This window comes from Lethenteron reissneri, chromosome 16 (assembly GCF_015708825.2).
Source record: "Lethenteron reissneri isolate LAM-NWPU_2019-01 chromosome 16, ASM1570882v1, whole genome shotgun sequence".
NCBI lineage: Eukaryota > Metazoa > Chordata > Hyperoartia > Petromyzontiformes > Petromyzontidae > Lethenteron > Lethenteron reissneri.
In genome coordinates this window covers 1,088,348-1,115,412 of record NC_083794.1, presented here as the reverse complement: position 1 = coordinate 1,115,412, position 27,065 = coordinate 1,088,348, and the positions used below count along the sequence as shown (strand labels likewise).

The window sequence follows — 27,065 nt, the reverse complement described above, 5'->3', positions numbered from 1 at the left end:
GCTGTCCCAGCGATATAACCGTGGAACCGTGTTTCAGGAAAGGAGTGACGGGGATTTTTTTGGGCAGCAAACGTGAGACGTCGAAAAGGCGAACTTCGCCGGTTTCAATTTGAGCAAAAATTTCTGAAAAATTTCCCCGGCAGCTCTTCCGATAGTTGATTGTGCGGTAGTCAACAGCAAACCTGTGGATCGTGATTTCTCAACGCGTCCCGCTCTGCATCCGTTCGCTGGTTACAATCGGACTTTGGGCGGTGTATTTGTGCGTCCAATGAACAGTTGCAATGCTTTGGGTACGATGTTGCGCAGCTGTTTCTCTCGATCGCGACGGTGATGCTTGCGCTTGCGTTCAGCAGCCGCTTGGCTTTCGGTGCGGTAGCGGCTCCAGTGCCGTGAGAGGCGAAGGCTTTCCGACAGGAGGTCGAGAAATGATCGAATATTATTGCAGCCTCTACGGGCTGGGGAAGGGCGGTAAACGCATCAGCTGCTCCTCTACCGCATGCTATTAGACGGTGGCTGTCACCACGCGCCCAACGGCATTACGTTATTGTCGAGCTCCGTCCACAGAGGTTTGCCCCCCCCCCCCCAATGTCGCTGGCACCAGCCAGTGCCGAGTTTGTGCTTCGGCAGGCCTTTGTACGCCAGATCAATCCGTCTTATCTGTAGCCAATCTGCAGCGATGCCGTTTGGTTCCTCCCTGCGCCTTTCAGCTTCTTGTGCAATGCTAACTTGACGGAGAAGCAAAGGGGTCAGCCTGAACGTTTCAACCCGGCGCGCATTCGCGATTCTCAGAGTCGCAATCGCAGCCTCGTAAATAAACGTAGCTTTGTGCACGCAGAACGACCGAGGGCCAGGGAGCTCCGCACGGTGTTGCCACCTCTGATTCGGTGGCTCTAGTGCGCACGCTGTGCACGTGAACGCGCACACACGTGCACACACACACGCGTTGTGAGCGCGTGCCTGGTCGGGGCAGGGCTGCGGCTACACGCCTTCGCGCGTGGAAGCCCTCCGGCGCGGCCGGGGCAAGATCAGTTTGCTGCCGTCCTCCGGCTTTTGTTAATCAGTGGCATTGTTTAGGCGTACAAAAGATCGTGGCCTCAGAGGGGCCGCGAGTCAATGGGCGGCCATCCGCCTCCGTCGCCGTTGAATGCGGCGCTGTCCTGCGCGCATTGTTCGCGATCATCGCGAGTGCTCGTTAGCTGTAATAATCGCTGAAAATGGCCGTGACCTCTTTTCATGGAGGGGGAGCGGTGCTTTGATATAATGTAGATTGATGTACGTCACTTGGGACGTGCTGCTCATTAGTAATCGTCGGCTTCATCTGTCCAATTACATTTTATGTCTTTATTTAATCTGCTCGCTTGCAAACGGAACTTTATGAAAGCTGGCAGCGCGCATGCGACTTGAGTTTCGCGTCCATCAGTCGGAACGTGTTCGCAGTATTTTATGTGCCGGACTGCTGATAGAGCCCTTCCTGTGGATGTGATCGATTGTGGCTGTGACGCATTGGCCAAACATGCAATCGCTGTCCGAGGTGCAGGGATGTCAAGTGAACTTGTGAGACAAGACATTTATGCTCCTGCAATGCTGGTTTTTACCTTTGAGCGGAAATGGATATACTGGTCCAACGTCAGTCAGGTCGCAAAGTTGCACCCAAAACTCTGGCCCAGTATGGCAGGTTCACAACAACGAGTGCCTTGCCGTGTTCACAACAACCAGCGCCTTGCCTTGTTCATCGGCGGCTGTCAGTGGAGAGCCGAACCCTGACCCCTTTCCGTTTGTTAACAGAAATTATTTGCGGCGGCTAAAGTGCTTCCACTCGAGGAGCTTAAATTGACAGCGATGCAAACCTGCGGCGATTAAACAAACATCCAAAAAAAGCAGCAGAGCCCTCGGTGCTGCACGGAAGAGCGTGTCGCCAGCAAGTCCAACACGTGCCACGTGTGACGAGCTTGCCTGAGTCGGCTCTTTCACCAAGCCCAAGCGCGGCCATGTCCTCGTGCACAACGTGAAGCCGCGGCTTTGCCAAACGAGGCGCGCCGCACATTGCTGCACAGTGGCCGTCTCTTGGCTGGTCTCTCCTGCTGCTGCCCACTGCTGCACGAGGGCACAGAGAGAGGTTTGCTGATCGGCCGTAGTGTCGCACAGAGCTCATCTCGGTTATCTGGTCACATGCGAACAGGGACGTGTCACTGTGGACGTAACCCTGGGGCGCTTGCGCTGAGCGTGTAGCAATGCATCGCAGCATCATTGATTAAGATCGCTTCCTGCACTCGCGAATCGTGCAACACGACAGCCAATTATTTACAACTCATGGAAATTATAGCCCCGGGGAAGTTTTAACAGCGCTGTGAACTAAAAGCAGAAAGATATTAACGAGGCGATAGCAATGAGACAAAATAATCGCAACCCCGATTTGGAACCTCATTGTGACAATTCATCTGGGGGGGTGGGGTGATAGGTAGCAGGCGTACTTGGTCACACGCACACACATGTACGCACACTCACACACGTGTACGCGTGTGCATGGTGGCGAGCGCCTGGGTGCCATGCCGCGGGAGAGCGCTGTTCTCGTGTGGACGCTGGGCACGGGACACCGCGCCAAGACGCAGCCTCGCGGCGCCCCGTCTGGCACGGGAGGCGAGCTCGAATTCCGAAACGGGGGGGGGGGGGACCCAGATGTTTTGACTGAACTCCCAACACCACATTCCACTTAAATTATGTTTGGTTAATTACAGGAGCCTGTTACACAATGTTACACCGTTACACAACATTACACCGTTACACAATGTTACACGATGTTACACAATGTTGCACCGTTATACAATGTTACACAGTGTTACACAATGTTACACCGTGGACGGTAGAAGACGTGAGGTGCGGCTCCTCGTGGCCGTTGCAGGCCGCAGCTGCGATCACGGCGGCCGTAGTCGCCGCCAGTCACTCTCCACCGGCTGTTCAAACTCCGCTCCTTTGCCCGTTGAGAATCCCATCGTGTGACTTGGGGCCAGGAAACTTTTGATTCCGCACACCCGGGCAGCTTCTTATCAACGTGCGTACAATTCTCCGCATTGTTCGAGTGCTTTCATTCAGCCGACCTTCAGGCCAAACCTAGGGCAACGGTGTGGCTCTGAGCTCTCCTTTTGCCATTGTACAGTGAGCTCATCATTGTGAGGGAGAGACCGGTTCGAAACCCCAGGAACGTCCCAAGAATTCGTACGGATCACAAGCACCACCACATGTGGCCGAGCAACTCCCCTAACTCTACACCTGGAGAATGCTGGAATATTAGGTGTGGACATGAGATTAGAATATCTGTGCTCCCCAATTCACAATCTGAATTCAGCAGCACGGTGAAAGTATAGTCAAACTACCCCCCACGTCACCTGACCCGTGCGGGTGGTAGCTTTTCTTCACTCAGCATTGGATTGACAAAGGGGCCGCTGCTTAATGCATGCGTGAATTAAGTGAGGGATCCCGTGTGGGTTTAAGCTGGGCAATATATGTGCAGAAAGCAAACGGACGCGCATGCGAGGTTTTATCCTGTTTGAATTGGCTCGAGCAGATGGGCAGTTGATCCTAATTCCCATCGGCCCTCGCTTCGTTTAGGTCAGGGGTCAGCAACCTGAGCCTCTGGAAATGCACGCGGCTCTTTAAGGACTGCTTCGTGATGTTTCGTGTTAAGGACCGCTGCATCGTATTCACCCACACCAGTGCATTGTGGCTCTTGAAATATTGAGGTTTCTTTCAAAGAAATTTGAACAAAAAAATATCTCCTTGTTATTCTGGTTGCCAATCCCTGGTTTAGATGGTGGCCGTGTGGGGCCTGGGCACCGGCAACGCCAGCGCCTAACGGCGTGAGATCCGTGCCGTCACAACTGCTGCTGTGGTGAAGCGGCACTCGCTACGGAAAGAATGCGAGCGGGATTCCAGCCGGCCCTTAACTCGGCCGATTATCCTCACAGGACCTGTAAAATACGTGGAATTTGCTTTTAAACTAAGAACTAAACTGTGAAGTTTTTTTTATTTTACTAGGTAAGGCCCACTTAGCCCTGTAGCTCTTTTTCAGAAGCGACCTGGCCACAAATGATCGCACGACGAAATTGGCTCGTGATGTGGAAATTTACAGCAGCAAAATATGCTAAACGCACGTTTCTAAATGTAGAGGGAAAAACTGGAGGAACCGGAGAAAAATCCACGCGAACCACAAGGGAAGAACTTGCAAACTTTAAATATCCAGGCATCAGTCAGGATCGAACCCACGACTTCCTGTATACCAGGCAAGGTCACTAACATCTCGCCACTTTTGCCACTCCCCTTTGTCTTCCACGTGCCGGCTCACGGACCGGCAGCTCCGAGAGCAGGCCTGTGGATTGTACGCAGATTGGAGCCGTGATGCACCCGACACACCAGCTGGTCTGGACAATGAAGTATCGGCAGAAATGGCAGTGCATCGAGTGCGTTTGATTTGTTACGCGTATGATCTCGTGTCGCCACTTCCCTGGCTATCTTACATGAGAGATCAGTGGTGCGTGAGCACAGCGGCTGCAACAAGAACAAAAGACAAAAATATCAATATTTCAGAGTAAGAGTGCCTGGATCCTTGAGGAATATTGCACAGCTAACAAACGGGGTATCTATCGTAAACGAAATGCACGCAAATTCAAGCCTTCCTCTCGCATAGCCCATATTGCCATTGACTTGTAGCAAATCGCAAGCACAGGTTTAATGTTTCTCGTTAGGCTTACGAGCGTAGCCGGCCACCCTGCTACCGCTGCTGTTTTTGACACCGGGCAATGCAAAGTCCACGGAATGTGTGGACCTCATGAGGGTCCCCGACGGCTGCGTGTCCCACACGGACATTCCTCACTCACCGCAGCCACCCAAACCTCCACTCATTCCAATCGGCTTTTTCTCCACAAGAGACGTCGTGGTTATCAAGATTCACAGGTCATGGCTAATACTATACGAATTCGGCAGACGCAATCGTAATATTGACATGGACTAACGAACGTGTTTAATGCCCAGCCATTCTCACGGATCCTTTCATTCACGTGTATAATGAGTGCGTTTGACCAAAATCGTGATAGTTGTTACTTTACAAAACAAGTTCTATGAGTCTAGAATGCTGTCTTCGTTGGATTCACACGCCGCATGCATCAGTAGCGAACGCTGTTCATCACGGTGTGGCTCGGTTTAATGTCTATTTTAGTTTTCACACGTTTATTCCTTTGTGTTTTTTTCCTCTTTCCGAAGTTGTTATTTTGGTTGCGGGGGATGGTTTACTACGTTCTCGGTGCCGGTAGCCCGAGCGCCGAACGGTTTCTCAAGTGCCGGCTGGGGTTCCCCGAGAATAGTCGAGCTGCGGCAGCAGCGGCACGAGAATAACCTGGCCACGCCTCGGTGCTAAAGGCCTCCGCGATCTTCTCGGCCTCGCGACGTGTGAACGCGCTCGCAGAGTCAATGGCTGGGAGCCGCCGCCAGCCCTGGCCCGGCTGCAGGGGAGCGGTGCGAGGAATTCGAGGCATCCGCCGTGCGCGCCGCGGCGGTTGGGCACGGTTGAAGGGGCGGCCCAGCTGTTGCGCCTGCACAAACGGTCGCACGCTGCCCCGCGCGCGACAGGGGCGGTAGGGGCGGCAGCGAGCGTTGTCCTCTGGTCACACTGCTGCCAATGCTGCCTTTCAGTTTGAGTGTATTACTGCAGGAGGGTCCCTGTGAGCCCGAAAGCCCGAAATGCCGGATTCCTGCGTTAACAGCTGACGCGACGTAAACTTGGCGAAACCATGCCGCGTGTAAGCGGACGCGTGACGAACCGCACGCTTGCGCTTGTTAGTGGTATTGTTTACCGCGCGGACCGTTTTGTGGTGAAGACTGCGGCCGCTTCCATCGTGCGTCTCCCTCCTGTCGAATGTCCACGCTGCCCCAGCACGTCCCGCGTCTTGAATCCCTCTACATCTTCCCATCCACGCCCCTCACCCCCGTACGCTCTACCTTCACCCCTCCCACTTTTCCGTTTTGGCCCACGTGCATTAAATCCGATTCGCGTTTTTAATCATGTTGTCATTGGCTAAACCGCAGAATCGTTTACAATGCAGAAGGTTCTTCCTTAATTGATGCTGTTAACAGCTTTCGGGCTTGGCGGTGCAACGTTTATAAGCCGGTGCTTTAGGAGGCAGGATTTGTGGATCGTGTAGATTCCCTCTTGAGCTGCCACAGTCCCGTCCTGCTGGGCTGTCACAAGGCCAGGAGGCGCGCGTCAAGCACTAATTGGTTCTCGTCTGAGTTGGAGTGATTGAACGTTGTCATCTCGTGTGAGCGAGTTCCGTAGGCTTTCATCCCACGTGCAAAACACGTTGAGAATTCGATTGTTGACACATCTGAATGTAGCACCGCTGTTCGCGAGATGTTAACTCTCTCGGCTGGTATGGAGGACGTTGTGGGTTTGATTCCGACCGTGACGCCCGTCTGTTTGGAGTTTGCATGTCTCTCTCCCTGTGAACATGCAATGAGTTTTCTCTGGGTCCTCTGGTTTATTCCTCCACATTTAGAGTATTTGGCTGTTATACATTTCTACACGATTAAACCACTTTGATGAGTTATCATATCAAGCTACATAGCTTAGTGGGCCTTACCTGGTAAAATAAAAAAAATAGTTTAGTTTCATAGTTTTAGCTTCGAATGTAGGAACCTATTCGTGAAAGTATATCTGTGCATGGCAAGGCTTTCCTGGATATTCAACGGACCATTGTCATGATCTAAAATAGAAAAATAGCACAAACTCTCCCAGGGACGTGTGTTTGCGCGAGAGATGGGTTCGCTGCGGAGCGTGTGGCTGCGTTCACCGGTGCCTCACGCCGCCGCTGTTGCTGCTCTCTCCGTTTCGTGCAGCTGGACGTCGTCACGATCCTTCCGTGCCTCATTCCCGTGGGCCATGTTCCGGTGTTCCTTTGTGCCGTCTTCTATAAATGTGGCGCGCACGATCGCGGATGATGAGCCGTGAATAACCCATTTCGAAGCGCGTGTGCCACGCCCGATTTCACCGCGGTGGTCATTCTGCAGTTTTGCGCCGTCGCCCTCGGTTCCCACGGCTCCCGTGGGTTCCGTGCCAAGATGAGTGCCGCCGAGCTCTCGGACTTTCACGGAGCCGGCGCTTCAAACCGTTGCGGCGGTTTCGCTGTTTGGGGCGAAATAACGATTGAAAGGGATTATTGGCTCACGGGCTCCCTGGCAAACGTGCGCATTGCAGCGGTAGTTGAGCTGACCTCCGTGCTGCGGCAGGGTGGAAGGGCGCCGAGTGGGGTTATCGGCTGGGGCCCCGACGGGGCTTCAACCCTTGCAGCGCTCGGGCGCCCTTCACGTCTCGGGCGTTCAGATCGAGCTTGGCGCGCGCTCCGCACGCCGTTATCAATCGATTCAATCGACAGCAGACCACAGTGACGTGAATTGTAATGGTTTTTTTCTCTCCACGCACTTAATTTGAACAATCCTTGACGAATGGGTTTGTTATTTGTTGTTACTTTCGTTGTAACAAATCGCAATGTGCGAGCGCATTGGGTGGGAGCTTCGCCCCCCTCCCCCCCTCACGTGGAGCAGAGCGGAGCTGCGGCGGCGCTAGTGGGGCACGCGCTCGGCCCTCGTAACACCACCGCCGCCACTCCCCGCTGTGTGGCGGCCGCGAGCATGGCCCGGTGGGAACGGCGAAGGCTGCGGCCGCTCCCGGCCCTCTTCGCCAGCGCGCAACCGCGTGCAGCGGCGGCGTTCTCGGCGGCCGGGCGAAGCGGAGGCCTGAGAAGCGCCGAGCTCCGTCTCGGGGTTCGGTGGCAGTGCCGTCGCGATGCGTTTCGTCCCTCCCAACTGGTGCGAAGGAGCGCCTTGAGAGGTTGTTGGTCGCCCGCATCTCACTCGGCGAACGGCTTGGAGACGAGAAACTCGGCCTGCGTGGCAGCGCCGCGGTCAAGTCGGGTCACCGGGGCCGACGGCTCCGGGACTCGTGGCAGTCTCTGTGCTGCGTCAGTGGGCAGGCTGGGACTTGATAATTTTGGTGAGGAGAAGCTGTGCGTGTAGTTTTACATTCGTAGTCTGTTTAAAAACCAAAAATCCACGGTACCTAATTCCTGTGGTATTCGCTTCTCTCGCTGCCTGTCCTTGGGTTCTCCCACTGTACTCGCCGTGGTTGCCCACCGTGGACGTTCTTTTGCCTGACACGCCCAGCAACTGCACAGATTACTCGGTGTCAACAACGCGTGCGCTTCAACCCCCGTGGTGCTCGGCTCGAGAGGGGAGGCGGCGTGAGGGAGTGTAGCGAGCGAGGGTGCGCCAGTGAGACCGCGCGCGATCGAGTGTCCTCTGCGTCGCTCAGCGGGCTGCACGGGCCGGCCGCAGCGCTGGAACCGCAGGTGCCGTGTGCGCAGCCGCGGTGATGGTCATGGTGCATTCGGCGGCCCACGCTGCTGCCGTAATCTCCCCCCACGTGAAAATTTTCAAGTCGGGCCTAGGCCGATCAAATACCTCTCGTGTCAAGTAACTTCATGTTATTATTTATTCTAGGGTTGTTTAGCCAGGAAAGCCTCACTTAAGCTCAAGGCTCTTTTTCAGCGAGCCCTTGCCAAGTTTTTTCATAGCAGGGCAGTGCGATGTTGCGATGTGAAATCCCAGTTGACTAATTTTCAGTTAGCTATTCTGCATTGGGATGTTTCCACCAATGCCAGTTACATCGTATGATTGTTTTAGCTCGAGAAAGAAGCCGCAAAATCCAGAGGAAACCCGTGCGCAGAACAGGGGAAGAGCCTTCAAACTCCGCACAGAAAGGCACCAACTCTCTCGCGCCGCGGCGGCGTAGCTCCGTGGCCGTGCCGCGACGTAAGGAGTGGCCGCCGGTTGCTGTCGTCGTCGTGGGAGCTGCTTCGGTGGCAGCGGACGAGGCGGCGAGACACCCGAGATGGACTTATTGTGCCGCAGGAAGCGGCGCTTCGTGTTACCGTGAGAGTCCGACGGGGGAGTCCCACCGGCAGCGGAGCGTGTGCGCTCGCACGCTGCTCCCGCTGCTCCCGCTGCTCCCGCAGAGCGCCACGCCGTGCGCGGTGAGCGTGGCGGTGGTGGCGGAGGCGGTGACGGCGGGGAGCGGGGAGGCCGTGTCGGTGGTGTGCGTCTTGCACAAGCGAGTCGCTGCTCCGCTAAAAACAAATTCCTCATCCCCGAATCCCCCCCCACTTCCGAATGGCATCTACCAACCCGTAGTTGATGATGGATTTGTGATCGTAATTTCTGTAATGTTCCTCTTGGAACGAAAGTAGAGGTAATATTTGTGTTGTTAAGACGTGGATGTTTGCAACGATACATATCGTTGCATAGTTACTGTTAGTTGGACCCTGACAAAGGGTCTACAAAGCTTCTGGCTTTTGGGCATCGGCACATGCTGAGCATGCTACGTATTCGGGAGCAGATGGGGTAAGCGATGTCTCGAGTCTAGAACAGGGCATTGCAAGAGACAGTTGCGTAGTTTACTGAATCGGGAAGAGAGGTTGGGAAAGGTGGGTCGTGTGGTGGCTTCTGGTAACAAACGGGGAAAACTCGGCCCGGATTTTGGGGCTCTATCGGACTGGGCCTTGGGTCTCGGGTGTCGGTGTGGTGGGGTCGCATCAGCATTCGCCGTGATAGCCACTAGATGTTGAGATTGATGTGCAAAAAACAGTTGTTAGCTGCGCTATTGTGGTCGTGATCATCTTTGGACATCTGTGAAAAGAGATTCATAGTTCATTGGATTTCTCTAGAATAAAGATTCTGATTCTTTTTGTAAATATTAATAATTCACAACTTTTGTAAATCCATTTCTGGATGAAGGCCTCCCCACGCCATGTCAGTCATAGGGGTTGTGGACCATACTTCACCACGCTCGGCAGTGCCGGTTGGGGATAGGGGAACAAGGAAGCGGTTCGGATCTCACTCGCCACTGACGTCAACCTTGGCTGGGATGGAACTCGGGTCACCAAGTTTGCAGTTTTGTGCATTAACCACTGCACCGCCGCTCCGCCACGGCCGCAATTAACGTTGCGTTGTTATGCCTGGCGTCGGGGGCGAGTGTACTTTGGCTTGCGTTGTTCAACTAGAGACTGGGTGAAGCGGAGCACCAGACACACAAAGTCTGCCCACTGCTCCACGATGAGTTTGATCGCCGGCTTAGTTCAGTGTAACTTGCCGTGTGGGACATTCCCTTCCCTTGATTGCCTCTTTACTGACAGAAGCAGGGTAAGTGAGTCAATAATTAAACATTGATTAAAAATGTCAAGCGTGATTCATGTCCCATTCCATTTATATTAACCGGTGGTCCGGCGTGAAAAGTGACACGCCGTTTCCTGCCCGCGTTGTCGTCCCGCGCATTTTTTTGGATGGGGTGGTGGGGTTGTGGGTGTGCGTAGGAGCGTGCGATGGGGTGTAGAGGCACTGGGGGTCGGGGGAGCGGCGGAGGAGCGCCCGCCCGCCCACGCTCGCCCACACTCGCCTCCGGGCACTACGCCGGTGTTTCCGTTAGCGTGCGTGCCACGACACGCCCGCCACCGTCACCCGTCCATTGCAAAAGCCCCATGTCTATTGGAGTGCGTTTGTTTGCTTGTACGGACGTGGGGCTACTGAGCTGCTGTATGTATGCACTGTGCAAGCCTGCGGTTACCCATTGTCGAGTTGTACTTGATTGTCAGATGCAGTGGCCCTGCTGATCCACCTGGCCGAGAGCGGAACTTCCCGTGAGCCGCCGTGACCTGTTTTGTTGAGGGGGCTGCCCCCAGGTCTCCAAGGGTGGTGCTGAGTGACCAAGTACGCAGCACCGGCAGGTCTCCACGATCTGGGCTCTTGGCTGATCTCATCGCTCGTGAGATGAATCGACAAGCCCGCCTTGGGTGTTTTCATTTTGGCACATCATCGGGGGTCCTGAACAAGATATTCTGCAAGTCGGCTTACTCGCACGTCAGTCATCGCCCCCCTACTGCGAAAACTTGGCAGGATGGTCCTGAAAAAGAGTCTTGAGACTCAGACTTTTATGAGTAAACAAGTGTAAATAAAATAAATGATACAAATTACGTGTTTTCCAGTACAATTTGCGGATAACAGGAAGTTGTGCTGACACGACACTGCTCTCATCTGCAATTTCGTTTATCCGGCCACATTATGGCTTAGAAGAGATGTCTTTTGTTGCACTTACGGAGCCCTGTAAGTGCACCGAAGTGCGTTAACATCGCATGCCACCATGCTCATATATTTAACAGCCTTCGCAAAACAAGAAACACACGCCCGCTAATTGCCGCAATCAATTTGGCCGCATGGCACGGCCGCAAATTTAAAACGTCGCCGTCATCCGGCGAGGGCCTCAACGGGAGGTCCGTTGATGGGGTTCTCTTCCTCCCGCATAGATTCACAAAGAAAGGGGTCCGTAAGAGTTTTGTACGTCTGCCATTAGCGCATAAGTGCTGGTTTTTATCTGATTTGTGGGTTAGTGTTCCACCCATCTCCTTTGTTAACATCCCTGGTACCTGAATGGCGCGCGAGAGGCCAGGTGTGGGACTCGGAGGAGTTTTGTGCAGTGTGCGTGGGTGCGTGTGATCCGCTTGTGGGGAGCGCCAGTTCAGTGGTTAACGCCACTGCGCTACGAGCCGAGCGACCAGAGTTCAATTCCCGCTCGCAGCGAAGATCGGTGACACATCTCTGAACTGGACCTGGGCCCTCCCCCAGGTAGACTCGGCCTACAACGGCACTGGGGAGACAAAGGCGGCCGGGCGTGCTGTTAGCCACCCACCCCCTCGTGTCCCATGCCGGCCTTCTTCGGTGCTCGCTAACAGCGCTTGTCCCAAAAGTTTGTCAAGGCTACACGGGGGGATATTTGTCTCTGTCCGTGACCCGGTCTGCACAGGATGTGAGAGTGCCTTTGTGCTGACAGAGCACGCGGCTATGGGTGAATGGGAACAGGTGGCGCGTCCTGCCAGGGCAGCCATTGTCGCGCTCGCGCTCCCCGTGCGGATCGAGTGAATGAGGAATGAGTTGACACAGCGCGGGGCACCGCCTCCCACCGCGACACGCTGGCCCGTGGGAGCCGGGCGCGACCCGACACGTTACGTTCGTCACCTGGTGTGGGGGCGCTTCAATTTGTGGGGGAACAGCTGAACGATTGTAACGACGAGGGAGCCGTCGCAGCGCTGTCATTTATGCGAGCAAATCAATTCTTGGACTGAGCCGCCGTAACAGCTCCCCATCTAAATCTCATTACCGCCGCAGTGCTGAGCAGTAGAGGCGCTGTGGTGGCGCATGGACTCATCGATTCTTATTGATCGTTATGTTCGTGGCACGTGCATCTGATTATATTGTTTCTCCACGTGTATGCTACGTGCTATGGATTCCTGCGACCAAGACGTTGCCTCCTTTACACTTGTTTCCATTACGGCCACACACACGGTGTTACCGACGAACGTCTGGTGACCGTTTGTTGAATCTAAATCAGAATATTTTTTCATACTGGAGGAATCCAATGAGCTGTAAAGCTCTTTTCCACGGATGTCCAGAAGTTGGACGTTGCATCGCCAACGGTGGGGCGCCGCTACGAGCGGCCGCCGTGGTTGTGAGCGCGCGGGCGCCGTGCCCAGTGGAGCCGGGGGATCGCCCCCGTGCAGGTTTCCCGCCCGGTGTGAATCCCTCGCGTGTCTTGTCGCAACCCCACGGCCCCCCCCCCACCCCCCGGCTTCATGCGGACCGCAGGTATCTCGTGGGATGATGCTGCACGCCGCTCGCAGGCGGCCCTCTCGAAAACCGCCGTTGTGGTGGCACGCATATATAAACCCCGCGCACACACAGTGTATATGTGTTGAGTGGTGGAGGAGTGGTTTGGCACGAGAACCCCAACATGTTAGTTTGATTCCTGGCCAAACCTAACATCAGTGGTGAGTGTAATTAGAGCTAATCCTGTCCTCCTCCTGCTGCCTTCTCCAACCCACAATGACCAGCTTGGTGAAGTGTGGTCAAACAACCACCACGGCCAACTCGGCATGGCGAGTCCTTCATCCAGCGTTGGATTGACAACAGGACTGCAAGTTACGCTGCCTGCGGGAGGACTGATGATGAATACTCCAAATCCATCAGCCTGACCTTGCAAAAATAATAGACTCGGGCCGACGCAAAGTCTGGGGAATATGTATAATCTTTTGTTGTCCTAATTAAATTACACGCAAATCTGTATTCCCTACATGGCGAGTAGCTACGTGTTAATGCGCGAGACGCGAGCGTATTTGGCGACGTTCGGGTGGCCGCGTCTCACAGCGCATTTGTTTCCGCAGGCGCTGGCGGTGAGGCGACCTGCCGGGGTTGCGGCGATGGCGTGGGGACCGGCGATGCACGTGCTGCTTCTCCTCTCTTGGCTGGTGGCGCTCGGCGGGGCGTGGCGCGCGGAAGCGCCCGGCTCCGCGGTTCCCCTGCGCCTCCAGTTCACGCGGCCCGTCTACAACGCCACCATCTACGAGAACTCCGCCGTCAAAACGTACGTGGAGAGCCGCGAGATGATGGGCGTCCCGCTCGGCGATGCCTCGTGGGACGTCAAGTACAAGGTCGTGTCCGGCGACGACGACCACTTCTTCAAGGTGGAGGAGTACACGGTGGGAGACTTCTGCTTCCTGCGAATCCGAACCAAGGGCGGGAACGCGGCCATGCTGAACCGCGAGGTGAGCGACCGGCACCTGCTCACGGTGAAGGCCACGGTGAGGAGCGAGAACCTGGAGGCCTGGACCAAGGTCCTAGTGCAGGTGCTCGACACCAACGATTTGCGCCCGCTCTTCTCTCCGACCTCGTACTCCGCGACTGTCGGGGAGAACGCCCCGCTGCGCACCACCGTCGCCAGGGTGACGGCCACGGACGCCGACGTCGGCACCAACGGCGAGTACTACTTCAGCCTCGGGGAGAGGACGGACGTGTTCGCCGTCCACCCCACCACGGGCGTGGTGATGCTCACGGGCCGGCTGGACCCCGAAGTCCGGGTGTACAACCTGGAGGTGCTGGCGGTCGACCGCGGCACGAAGCTGTACGGCAGCGGCGGCGCGAGCAGCGCGGCGCGCCTCACGGTCCGAGTCGAGCGCCGCAACGAGCACTCCCCCGCCGTGTCGGCCGCCGCCACCCTCGCGCCGTCGTCCGCCGCCGCCGCCGGGGGCGCCACCTACGCCGTGCTGACGGTGACGGACGAGGACGCGGGCCAGGCCGGGGAGATCGCGTCGGTGGCCGTCGTGGCGGGCGACCCGCTCGGGGAGTTCCGCGTGGTGAAGGCGCCCGGGGCGCACGAGTACTGGATCCAGGCGGACGGGGAGGTGGACTGGGACGGCCGCCCCCACGGGCGCAACCTCACCGTGCAGGCCAAGGATCGCGGGCAGCCGCCGCGCTTCTCCGCGGGCAAGGTGGTGACCCTGCGGGGCCCCCGGGGTCACGGGCTCGACGCTCGCTTCGAGAAGAGCGAGTACAAGGTGCACCTGAGCGAGTTTGCGCCGCCGGGCAGCCAGGTGGCCCTCGTCCGGGCCGCGCCCCACAGCCCGAAGCTCCGCTACCACCTGAAGGCGAGCAGCGACAGCGCCAGGTTCGAGATCGACGCCCACACCGGGCTCGTCACCTGCGCCGCCCCACTCGACGTCCTGCAGGCGGAAGTGTTCGAGCTGGAGGTGACGACCAATGCCGGGCTCGCTTCCGCGAGGGTCGTGGTCAAGGTGAAGGACGAGAACAACCACCTGCCGACGTTCAAGCACTCGTCGTACAAGGCGGTCGTCAACGAGAACGTCCCCGTGGGCAGCAGCGTCGTCAGGGTGCTCGCCACCGACCTGGACACTGGCGACAACGGCTACGTGACCTACAGCATCGCCAACCAGGAGCCGCTGCCCTTCTCCATCGACCCCTTCACGGGGGTCATCAGCACGGCCGACGAGCTGGACTACGAGGTGATGTCGCGCGTCTACTCGCTACGCGTGCGCGCCTCCGACTGGGGCTCGCCGTACCGCCACGAGGCGGAGACGCTGGTCACGGTCGCCGTCGGCAACCTCAACGACAACCGGCCGGCGTTCGAGCGCGTGGCCTGCGTCGGCACCGTCCCCCGGGACCTGGAGGTGGGCGAGCACGTCGCCACGGTGTCGGCTATCGACGCCGACGAGATGCAGCTGATCCGCTACGACTTCGTTTCCGGAAACGAGCCGGACACGTTCGCGCTGGACCCGTCGTCCGGGGTGGTGTCGCTGCGGCGGCCGCTGACGGACGCGGCCGGCCACGGCAGCTACAGCCTGCGCATCCGAGCCACCGACGGAGAGAACGCCGCCGGGCCCATGTTCATCAACCTCACCGTGGCGGGCGAAGGCAGCGTCCTGACCCTGCGGTGCCAGGAAACCGGTGCGGCCAAGGCGCTCGCCGAGAAGCTGCTGCGGACCGGCCGCTACCGGAGCGGCCGCCTCGACGCGGAGGCCTTCGGCGACGTCCACGGCGTGAACTGGCACGCGCCCGAGTTTGGCGAAGGGTTCCCGTCTCCGACGAGCGTGCCCGAGGACCTGGCGGTGGGGGCCACGGTCGCCACGGTCACGGCCACGGACGCGGACGGCGGCTTCGACGGCAAGGTGGTGTACGTCATCTCCGGTGGCAACGACCACAGCTGCTTCTCCATCGAGGGCGACACGGGGCGCGTCAAAGTGCTCTTGCCGCTGGACCGGGAGCAGAGCGACGCTCACACGCTCAACATCACGGCTTACGACCTCGGAATTGTGCAAAAGTCATCGTGGAGGCTTTTGCTGGTCAAGGTTTTGGATGTGAACGACAACCCTCCCGAATTCCTCCAGCCGGCGTACTCTGTCACGATCCCGGAAAATGCCGAGCAAGGAAAACAGGTCATCCAGGTGGAAGCCGTGGACAGGGACGTCGGGGACAACGGGAGGGTGACCTACCGTCTCCTCACCTACAACGAGCAGTTCGAGATCGACGGCGAGAGCGGGGTGGTGCGGGTCGTGGGCCCCCTGGACAGGGAGACGGTGAGTGTCCACCACCTGACGGTGGAGGCGAGCGACCGCGCCGAGCTGGACCCGCGCCTCTCCTCCACGGCGACGGTGTCGGTCTTCCTGGAGGACGTCAACGACAATCCGCCCGAGTTCGTGCCGCCCCACTCGAAAGTGCGCGTGCGCGAGGACCTGCCGCCGGGCACCGTGGTGGCGTGGCTGGAGACGCGCGACGCCGACCTGGGCGCCAGCGGGCAGGCCCGCTACTCGCTGCTGGACGACGGCGACGGCGCCTTCGAGGTGGACAAGCTGTCGGGCGTCGTGCGGCTGGCGCGCGAGCTCGACTTCGAGAGCCGCGAGCTATACAACCTGACGGCGCGCGCCAAGGACAAGGGGCGGCCCGCGTCGCTCTCCGCCACGTGCTCGCTCGTCGTGGAGGTGGTGGACGTCAACGAGAACCTGCACGCCCCCGAGTTCCCGAGCTTCGTGGCGCGGGCGTCCGTGCGCGAGGACGTTGCGATCGGCACCGAGGTGCTGACGGTGTCGGCGCGGGACGGCGACGCCGGGCGGGACGGAGAGGTGCGCTACTCCGTCCGCGATGGCAGCGGCCTGGGCGTGTTCTCCATCCACCCCGAGACCGGTGAGTGAGCGCGGGCGCCTTGCGAGATGACGACGACGAGGGCGGGCCCCGGCCCACGTGCGCGCTGACCAGAACTCGTGCTCGCACGAATGAACGACGGTGTTTATTGAAGGAAATTACCGCTGCTTGATGGACATGTTTGGCCTTGTACCATGGTCCTCGGGCAATATACCTTGACCACAGTGGGGGATTGTTCCCATTATTGCCTTGGTGTTTGTTCTCCTGTGTGTTTGTTCCCCCTGCGTGCGTGTGTCACCGTGCTTGCTCGTGCGTTGAGTGTATTACTGCCTATTTGTGAGAATTTGTCGACTGTATATGCTGTCAAACACAAGTGAGCGAACTCTAACCCATCACTGTCGAGGTGGCCGTAGATTGCAGTGCAGTTTTTGTTTTGATGTTAAACCGTGCTGATTGTCGATGTAGATCCACTTCTAAAGGCGTTCTGTCACAAAGCAGCACGATTAGAAGCTTTTTGCTCACAAAATGTGTACTTTTTTAAGCGTTTTAACTTCAAAAGCTCAATTGACCAAAAGCACAGCTGGACTTCAAACCGTATCATTCTTTCATGTGAGTTGTAAGTTTTAAAATGCGGCTTTGTTTCTATCGTTCGCACAGCGGCCGCTGTTGAAATATCCAGGGGTGGGGCACACCCAGCGACGATCCACGTCTTTGACGTTGCTCGCTACGAATCAGGATTTTTTTTTTTAATAAATGAGCGTTAAACGTTCACCCGGCGCTCGCTGCATTCCAGTCGTTCCCGCCTGTGCTCACTTCCAACGGTTTCTTATTTTTGGGGTGCGGCCGCGCTGGAGGTGTTAAAATCTCGCGTTTTGGGGGGGAATGCGCTCTGCGGCTTGGCCGCTCTCCACCCCGTCTCGACACTGCATGGCGATGATGGAAACCACATTACTGTTTTTTTATTTAAAAAAATAATACGTGTACTTTTAAAAGAGCCAATTCAAAACGTGTGTGACCTACATCGGTGCCAAACCCCGATTCTTACGGAGCAGATGTGAAGAGCTGCCCTCTGGTCGGCAACAAAGGGGGGGGGGGACGGTCGCGCGCACACGCTCGGTGCGCCGGCCGACACGATCTCGTGCTCCGTGTCGCCGCGCGGCGACGCGGCCCGTTCCGCCCGCAATCCCACCACGCGTGGACCATTTAACGCGCAATTCTACACTAAACTATAAACTGTTCAAAACTCTTTTTTTATTTTATCAGGTAAAACCCACTGAGCCATGTATCTCTTTTTCAGAAGCAACCTGGCCACAAATGATAGCTCAACAAAAAGGGGCTTATCACGTGGACATTTCTATCAAAATCCGTAGGACCCCATTAAAAATTCACACGACCACGGGGAGAACACACAAACTCCATATGTATACGGGCGTCAGGGTCGGGATCGAGGCTACGATCTCCAAACATATGCTCAGTAATACAGGGGCACACCGTCAGTGGCACTGATCGAGCAGCGCGCAGTGCCTGAGCGGAGTTGGGTTGGATTTCCTCAGATATCCTATTATTAGTAGTATTATTATTGACCCTTGTTTACCCAGGAAAGCCTCACTGAGTCCTCAACGTTTTTAATGAGGGTCCTGCCAAGTTTTCGCAGTTGGGTATGACATTGCTGCTGCGTGTAACCCCTGCCGAGTATTTTTCAGGAAATGTTTCCGCATTGGGACGTTTGCCCACCGCCAGTTGCATTGCGTGCGTGTGTGTGCGCGCGCGTGTGTTTCTAAGTTAACAACGGATGGATCTTTGACACCAATAACGGACGCGAGTGTGTCGCACACGCCGTCGCGTCCGTCACACACCTCGCCTTGTGCGTGACACTCGCATCTCCTCGTCTTCTGCTGTCATTCAGCTTCCCCAATGAGGCATAGCTTCGAACGCGGTGCACCACTCTGCCTGTGCCCGTGTCGGTGAAGCGGAACGCGCACTGTTCACACTCGCGCTGGGGAATTTCCTCTCCGCTTCTGTAAATGCTGCTTCTTTGGATGGAGTTTGTAACTTTGGGTTAACAGGTCACACTTTAAAATAAACCTAAACTAAACAAAAAAAATAATTTCACCACCTATGGCCCACTGAGCAGTGGGCTCAATGAACCCTGGCCGGAATGTGAACTCATAATCTCACAGCGAGGTGTTCCCTGCTCTGCCAGTCGATCTACGTCACTATATTATTGATAATGCTTCCGCAGAAGAGTGTGCCTCTGATCATGTTTCTTTCCACCGAATTCACTTTTTGTGATTCTTTTCAATGCATTTTTTTAATTATTTTTTTTGCTTAAGTATTACAGTATAACAGAACCAGAATGTGTATTTAAATTGGAGGAGTCTGAACTATGAAGCTATTTTTTTACAGATGTCCAGTAGGGGCGGGTTAGCAAGTTACATCAGCCAAAAAAATAATGAAGGATACTATAAACTCTTTTTATTTTGCCAGGCAAGGCCCACTGAGCTATGTAGCTCTTCTACAGAAGTAACCTGCCCACAAATGATAGCTCAACGAAGTGGCTTATCATGGGGAAATATATAGCAGCCAAATACTCTCTTGATTCTAAGTGTGGAGGGGAAAATCTGAGGGCCCAGAGAAAAATCCACACGACCACGGGGAGATAGAGAGACATGGACTCCAAATATATTCAGGCATCAGGGTCGGGATCGAACCTCCTGTATTCCAGGTGAGGTATTTAACATCTTGCCACTGTGGCTCCCTTTGCTGATGAGATGCAGTAAAGTCAAAACTGGTCCCAGGTTGCATTGCTTGAGCAAATGCAATGCATCTTGTACGATCAAACACCTTAACATTTACAAGTAAACGCATCTCAAGACGCTAAGCGTGAGATGGGACACACACACACGCTGTGACCGGAGGTTATTAGAGAAGGATGTGGGTGATGGCTGGGACAGCACGTGACTGAGGAAAAGGAGGAGAGGCCAACAGCGCGCTACAGGTCACATGGAGGTCCTGTGAGAGGGGAAGGCGGAGGAGAGAAAGTTCCGGAGGCTGGATTTTAGTGCAAGGATAGAGCCACGAGTCACTCCTTAGGTGTCGTTAACTGCGAGGGCTGTAGCCTGATGACTAAAACGCGATTTGCTTATGACAAGCTCGGCAATATCCCTTGCCCACAAATCTATTGTCATGCGGAGAGCGGTGTGTTGCAAACTCCTCCATGGTGGGGCCCAATCACTGCTGCTGGGCCCAGGGGTTCTCCGAGGTGGCCCGTGGTCACGCTGCGCGGGGAGCGGGACAGCCGGTGGCGTGGGCTGCTTCCGCGACTTGGTCGAGCGCGAGCGTCGGGCTGTGATCGCACGTGGCAGGAAACTGGGTGTGCAGCGGATGTAGGCCCAGACAGTGTTATGACAGGCAGGTAAATGGTGCGTGTCAAAACCGTTAACGTTGTGAAGTGAACGTTCTGGCAAATTTGATTCGTGCGGTTTCTCTGCATCCTTGCCTCCGCCGCCCACCGGCCGTGTCTTTAATCTCAACAATTAGCAACTCCTGTTAGGGTCACGGAAGGTGATGCAGAGAGAGTTCTTTGGGGCGGGCGCTCTGTGCGCCGTGTACCCGCCCCTGCCACCTTACTTCTCCCACCCACTGCAGATTTTGTGGTTCTCTTGCCTGATGTGGCTCGCGCGAATGTTAGAACTTTGTTATAATTCTCGTTTAAGTAACAAATATTCATGCCAAGATTTTTTGTTGTTGCTACATTATATCTGCACATGACGTTTGCAGCATTTTCAGGACAAGGGTCGTTCAGTAATTGCTGATAGTTGTCAACTGATGTTTTCCGCCCACTAATTGGCGCCCTTGTGGGCACGTGACAGTCCCAGGTGACGACGATGCTGCCGCAGACTGCGGCCCATTTCCCAGCATTGGATTATTTTTATTCCGCGGCTACTAGATTGGCACTGGCTTACGCCGCTCTCTCACTAGCGTCAGCCAGTCGCGCGTAGTCTGACGACGGCCCCCTTTGCGTGGACTAGGCCTAATCAAGTGAAACGCCAAAGAATGATTTGTGAATATTCACGGCTGGGTCGCTGGCTCCCCTCGAGCCCGCTTTGACCACACGCGGCCAGGGCTCGTGCCGCTCTCACGCAGGTGGCCACATCGACGTTAGGCCCCCGAGTTGCCCACTGCAGCCACAGAGGCACATTTAAAAATGTGCCCACTGCAGCCACGGACACTTCAAAGTTTGATGTTGAGCTCTGATCATAAGCGGCCGCTGGCACCATTCCTCATATCGGAAGGTTACCACCGAGACTTTAAGTTGGGGCCGAGCTGGTGACACAGGCTGATTCTGTGCCGTGCCAGGGGGGTCTTGACCCACGGCAGCTAGCGGGGACCCCACGGGCGATCGCTGCTCACGGACAACCTCCCGACGGACGTGTGCCGAGTTTTCTTCCTGGTTTGCCAGCAAATTGAGCAGGACAGCGGCACCCGCCGCCTCCGTTGGGCAGATGCGCAGCAAAACGGGGTCCACACAATCACGAGTCCATGTGAGAAGACCATTCGCTCAAAGCACGCGCTGCCCAGAGCCATGGCCCCCCTTTGGAGAGGCGACAGATTCCAAGCGACCGAGCGTGGCTCTCGCGTCCTCTTCGTACCAGAGTCTGCGAGCACCCCGGCGTCCAGCTGATGAGCGCTCCTCTCTCTCTCTCTCTCGCACCTCGACTCCCTGCTGTGCGATCTGGCAAATTTACCTCCACGTTTTTGAACCTCAGGGCGAGCGCCGTTATACCCCCCCCCCCCACCCGTCCTCGCGGGGCGCTCTCTCTCGCGCGGGGGAACAGCGCTCGCATTGTTCCCGCTAAGCCTTTGACGTCGTTCAGGTCTGGGTGCACGGCGTCCGGGATCACCGGCGGCCCGCACGAGCGGCCCACACACGGTGCAGTGCCCGGGGGGGGGGGGGGGGGGGGGGTGGTGGTCTGCGTTTTCAATCGGGAGCGCGTACAGCACCGGGACATTCCCATACAGTCGCCTTTGTCTGTGCAGTAATAGCGAGAGAGAATTTCTGTAAATAACCGTGAGTGACAGTCTCATTAGAGCGGCACGGACCAGTGGTTTTTTTGCAAGGGCAGCACCAGCGTATTGGCAGCGCCACCTTGCCATATTTAGTAATCGGCTCTCAAATAACACCTGGAAGGAAAACGCCGGGAGGCAAAACACCGTGCCCACGGCACCGTTACCGTGGCCCTTGCAGAGCGACGGGCGACTAACGGTGAGGACCCAAGGCCTGCTTGGAGCATCCGATTGGTGAATTCTGACTGGCTGTGCAGAGAAGGGCCTTTGCCGTAAACAACTGCCTAATGTCTAAAATAAATAATCGGACGATACGTCTCCTGCATGTATCTGTCCACTTCAAATATATTACACAATCCATCATCCCCACGCCATTCTGGAAGTGAATCATTTCGGTAGCATTGATTCATTACACGCAAACTTTGGACCCAATTCGACATACATTCTCTCACCAGCAGAGTCAGGCTTGCCTGAACCAGTGCTGGAGAACAGCCAGATATTATAGTCAAGGACTCTCTCTCTCCAGATATGGGTCCTAGTTTACAGTTATGTATATGTGTAGTGACATAAGAAGGGAGGGGCTGCTGTAGGCTCTGGGTTCCCAGGTGGGTCCAGACGCGTAATCCCCTGGGCGCCAGGCGCTGGGTTCCCAGGGGGTCCAGACGCTTAAGCCTCTCGGCGCCGCCAACGGGGGGGGCTGTGTGTGCTCTGTGGGATGTCTGGTGGCGCACACGGCCCCACCCCTTGTTGGGGACTGGGCATATAAGCGGAGCTCCCTGGACGATCGGGGCGAGTTGTAACTCAAGACCCACGACCAGCCATCTGAAGACCCTGGGATGCTGCGAGAGCCAGCGCTGGGACTCTGGAACTCCCGACGCTACGACCTTGTGAGGGCGAGTTCCGGAGCGTAGCCAGAGTAGAGTATCTAGGCTGTGTAGCTAGGCTGTGTACCTAAGCTGTAGCAGAGTACCAGGACTGTTGGAGTGTTGTGTTGTAATAAAGAAGTTACCTCTACAAGTGTCTCCGGAACCCGTTAAATTTGGTGTTAGAAGTGGCTATGGAGACAAGAAGTAAGCCACGTACCTTCAGTCCTGACGGCGATGAAGAGGAGCAGGCAGTGATGGGGCGGCCAACGCCGGCCGACAGCGACGCTGCACCGCCGGCCGACAACAACGCCGCACCGCCGGCTGAGCAGCTGTCTGCTCCGCCGACCGTCCCCTCTCCAGCGTCGGGAGCAGAGATGGAGGAGGCGCTGCTTCGCCTCGCAGAGCTGCTCTGCGCCACCGCCTCCCTCCTGGGCGAGCTGCGGTGCTCGCGGCCGATGGCGGGAGGGAGAGAGGCGGCGCGGCGCTCGCCCGAGCCCGCCGCCGCCATTCCCCCCACGGATGTGAGAGATACTTCCGGGTGTGTCGTCACTTCCACCAGAGGAGCAGTGACCGCTGGGAGCGACGTCACTTCCGGGCCCAGCGTGTGCCAACCCGACGACGCCGCGTCATCAGCGCTGCGTCCCTCACCGCCGGGTGACAGCTGTTGGCAACCTAGCACAGCGCGTCATCAGCGTTGCGACCGGACAGTGAGGGCGCCATTCTTACTGTAACCAGCGCCGGGGCCGGCACATGGACCGACACGCAGCTCGCCGCCTTTGCTGCTCTGGCCAAAGGTTGGAGGTCGGGAGACCAGGCCCCTGACACTTCGTACATTTTACGCGCTCCGGATTAATGATTTTTTTGTTGATATTTTCTTCGTTGTCGTCGGGGAGTCGTGACTGTTGTTGGGTAAACTGTGTGGAGCTTCGCCCGTGAGTGTTGTCAATGTGTGTGCGAAACTTTGCTTGTGATTGTTAACAATGTATGGTTTATATTGAGCTTTGTTCGTGATTGTTAATGTATAGCTTGTGCTGTCATTGTTAACGATGTATATACTGTATGGGGCATTTATCTTGAGATGGTGACATGCTGCCAAGGATTTGGAATTGTCATGCTGGCTCTCAAATATCTTGGGGTGCAGATCCTGACCAGGATGGCCCAGCGGGTGTTGCGTGTCTAACACGAGAGTTGTGGTCCCGTCATGCTATGGCTGACGGCTTGACCTGACAGCCCGGAGATAGACACTCCGTGGCATGTCTAGCCTAGTGGGCTGTGTGCTCACATGGCTCGGAGAGTGTGGTCCCGTCATGCTATGGCTGACGGCTTGACCTGACAGCCCGGAGATAGACACTCCGTGGCATGTCTAGCCTAGTGGGCTGTGTGCTCACATGGCTCGGAGAGTGTGGTCCCGTCATGCTATGGCTGACGGCTTGACCTGACAGCCCGGAGATTGAAACACTCCGTGGCATGTCTAGCCTAGTGGGCTGCACGCTCACAGGGCTCGGAGAGTGTGGTCCCGTCATAGAATAGCTGACGGTTTGACCTGACGGCCCGGAGGTTGAGACCCTCCGTGGTACGTCTGGAGCTGTAGGCTCGCCCTGACGGCCCGGAGATTGAAACACTCCGAGGCGCGTTGAAACAGTGGGCTGGAGATTCGTGGTGTTCAGGTGTAGTTGTCCCGTTACGTTGGGACTGTATCCCTCAGTTGTTAGGGTGCATGTTGTGCAGGGAGTGAACAATGGGTCGTCTCAGATCGGTCGGTACAGCTATATGCTGCGATGCGAGTCTTGGAGAGAGGTTGGGTCTCAGATCGGTCGGTACAGCTATATGCTGCGATGCGAGTCTTGGAGAGAGGTTGGGTCTCAGATCGGTCGGTACAGCTATATGCTGCGATGCGAGTCTTGGAGAGAGGTTGGGTCTCAGATCGGTCGGTACAGCTATATGCTGCGATGCGAGTCTTGGAGAGAGGTTGGGTCTCAGATCGGTCGGTACAGCTATATGCTGCGATGCGAGTCTTGGAGAGAGGTTGGGTCTCAGATCGGTCGGTACAGCTATATGCTGCGATGCGAGTCTTGGAGAGAGGTTGGGTCTCAGATCGGTCGGTACAGCTATATGCTGCGATGCGAGTCTTGGAGAGAGGTTGGGTCTCAGATCGGTCGGTACAGCTATATGCTGCGATGCGAGTCTTGGAGAGAGGTTGGGTCTCAGATCGGTCGGTACAGCTATATGCTGCGATGCGAGTCTTGGAGAGAGGTTGGGTCTCAGATCGGTCGGTACAGCTATATGCTGCGATGCGAGTCTTGGAGAGAGGTTGGGTCTCAGATCGGTCGGTACAGCTATATGCTGCGATGCGAGTCTTGGAGAGAGACTGGGTTGAAGTCCCCCCCGATATGGCCGACGTGCGCGGTTTTAGGATAAAGACGCCACGTTGGAAAGGCGGGGTGTGCAAACGGTTGACATGTAATGTCGGTGGTGGTCCTCATTGAGGGCTGCTGGGACGCAAGCACGGGATGCCTTTTGGAGATGCGGTTCATGCGTGCGGCCACCATTTATGGACAGGAGCAGGCAGATTTATTTTGTTTGTGTCATGTAAATTTTATATATATATATTTTTAAAATGTAGATACTGGAGCAGCCCTGAAGTACGACTTCTTTTCCCAGTACATGGGTCGGCCCTGAAGTACGACTTCTCGACCCGGGACGTAGACAGACGTCCGGATAAGTGCGTGTAGAGGGATGCTCGACATGTTGGTCTTCGCCTTCTCTCCACCTGACGGATGGGAGGCTGGCAGGGTGGTGTGGATCCCTGCCATCCATGCGGTGATTGTGTGATTTCGGTTCGATTACCGGTGTTGGTTGGGCATCCAACGCGTCGGAATCTGTATATTTGTTGTTGTTAATTCCCCGTTTTCTATGCGGATCCCGAGGAGGGCTAGGTGGGCCGCGGGTCGTTTGTTCACGTGTCATTGCTTCACCTTTTTGTTGATTGATGCTTGTATATAGTGTAGAGTTGTACAGGTTGGTTATGGTATTTATGGTTGCTTTCTTGTTCTCTTTTCTTTTCCTGTTGAAGCTCGCGTATTTTTTTTCTTCTCTCTCTCCCTTTCGTTAATTTAAACTTTCTAATTATTGACAGCCGGGACGGCTGGAGGCTACATAGAGGGGGGTAATGTAGTGACATAAGAAGGGAGGGGCTGCTGTAGGCTCTGGGTTCCCAGGTGGGTCCAGACGCGTAATCCCCTGGGCGCCAGGCGCTGGGTTCCCAGGGGGTCCAGACGCTTAAGCCTCTCGGCGCCGCCAACGGGGGGGGCTGTGTGTGCTCTGTGGGATGTCTGGTGGCGCACACGGCCCCACCCCTCGTTGGGGACTGGGCATATAAGCGGAGCTCCCTGGACGATCGGGGCGAGTTGTAACTCAAGACCCAAGACCCACGACCAGCCATCTGAAGACCCTGGGATGCTGCGAGAGCCAGCGCTGGGACTCTGGAACTCCCGACGCTACGACCTTGTGAGGGCGAGTTCCGGAGCGTAGCCAGAGTAGAGTATCTAGGCTGTGTAGCTAGGCTGTGTACCTAAGCTGTAGCAGAGTACCAGGACTGTTGGAGTGTTGTGTTGTAATAAAGAAGTTACCTCTACAAGTGTCTCCGGAACCCGTTACACCAGCAGAGTCAGGCTTGCCTGAACCAGTGCTGGAGAACAGCCAGATATTATAGTCAAGGACTCTCTCTCTCCAGATATGGGTCCTAGTTTACAGTTATGTATATGTTTCTTTTTGAAGGAAGTGAAAGATATTTGCAGTTTTGGTTCATACACCACTGCCAATTCTTTCTTCATGAATGTATTTGTACTTCAAATAACTCCGATGCTATAGCAACACATTTAACTCGGATTAGCTTGTACCGGGACACGATGAACAATGGGTTTAGCGAACACACGGAAAAGATTTGCGATGCGGTGCGAGGCGCATGACAGGAAGAGTCGGCCGCGTTACTCCGTTCATCTCCACATTTTTTGGGAGAAGCGAGGGGGGGGGGTGAAGCCGCGCCACGCAACGAACGGCTCCATCACTCGGCCTCGCAAAGCCCTTTGCCTTTTAGGTGGCATCGTGGGATGAAACCCCCCGGTGCCAGGTGGAGCCCACCCTCGCGTGCCCTCGATGAGGGCCGCTCGCAGCCGTCGGCGTGGGCAAAGCGCAGAGGCGCCCGGCGCCAAGCCGCCTGCGATGCGGGGACCAACCGCCTCGCCGGCCCAGGGTGCCGCGATCGCTCCTGCTCGTCGCGTTTCCGTGCGTTGATGCTGCGCGCTGATATCACGCTGACGCCGTTGTTGCCGGCGGGCTCGTCACAAGTAAAGGCATCCTCGTGTTAAAGGCACATTATCAAAGGGTCCCACGACTTGAATATGTACACGTGTCTAACCCAGGTCTCTTGAGAAGAGACTCCTGCAGAGCTTGTTTCTGGTTAAAGACGAAAATTTGACTTCTGCTAGGAATGCTGACTTTCCAAATCTGGCTCAGGACTCCGTAGGGATGAAAAACAGTGATAGCAATGAAACC

At 56.1% G+C, this 27,065-nt stretch overlaps 1 protein-coding gene across 1 annotated transcript in view; it reads left to right on the top strand.

Moving 5' to 3' along the window:
• LOC133342842 (protocadherin Fat 1-like) overlaps nt 1–27,065 on the top strand; it is a 98,107-nt gene that overhangs the window by 796 nt on the left and 70,246 nt on the right. The window contains 1 exon segment of the mRNA XM_061552162.1: nt 13,311–16,620. Within this exon segment, the coding sequence (XP_061408146.1) occupies nt 13,311–16,620 (3,310 nt within the window).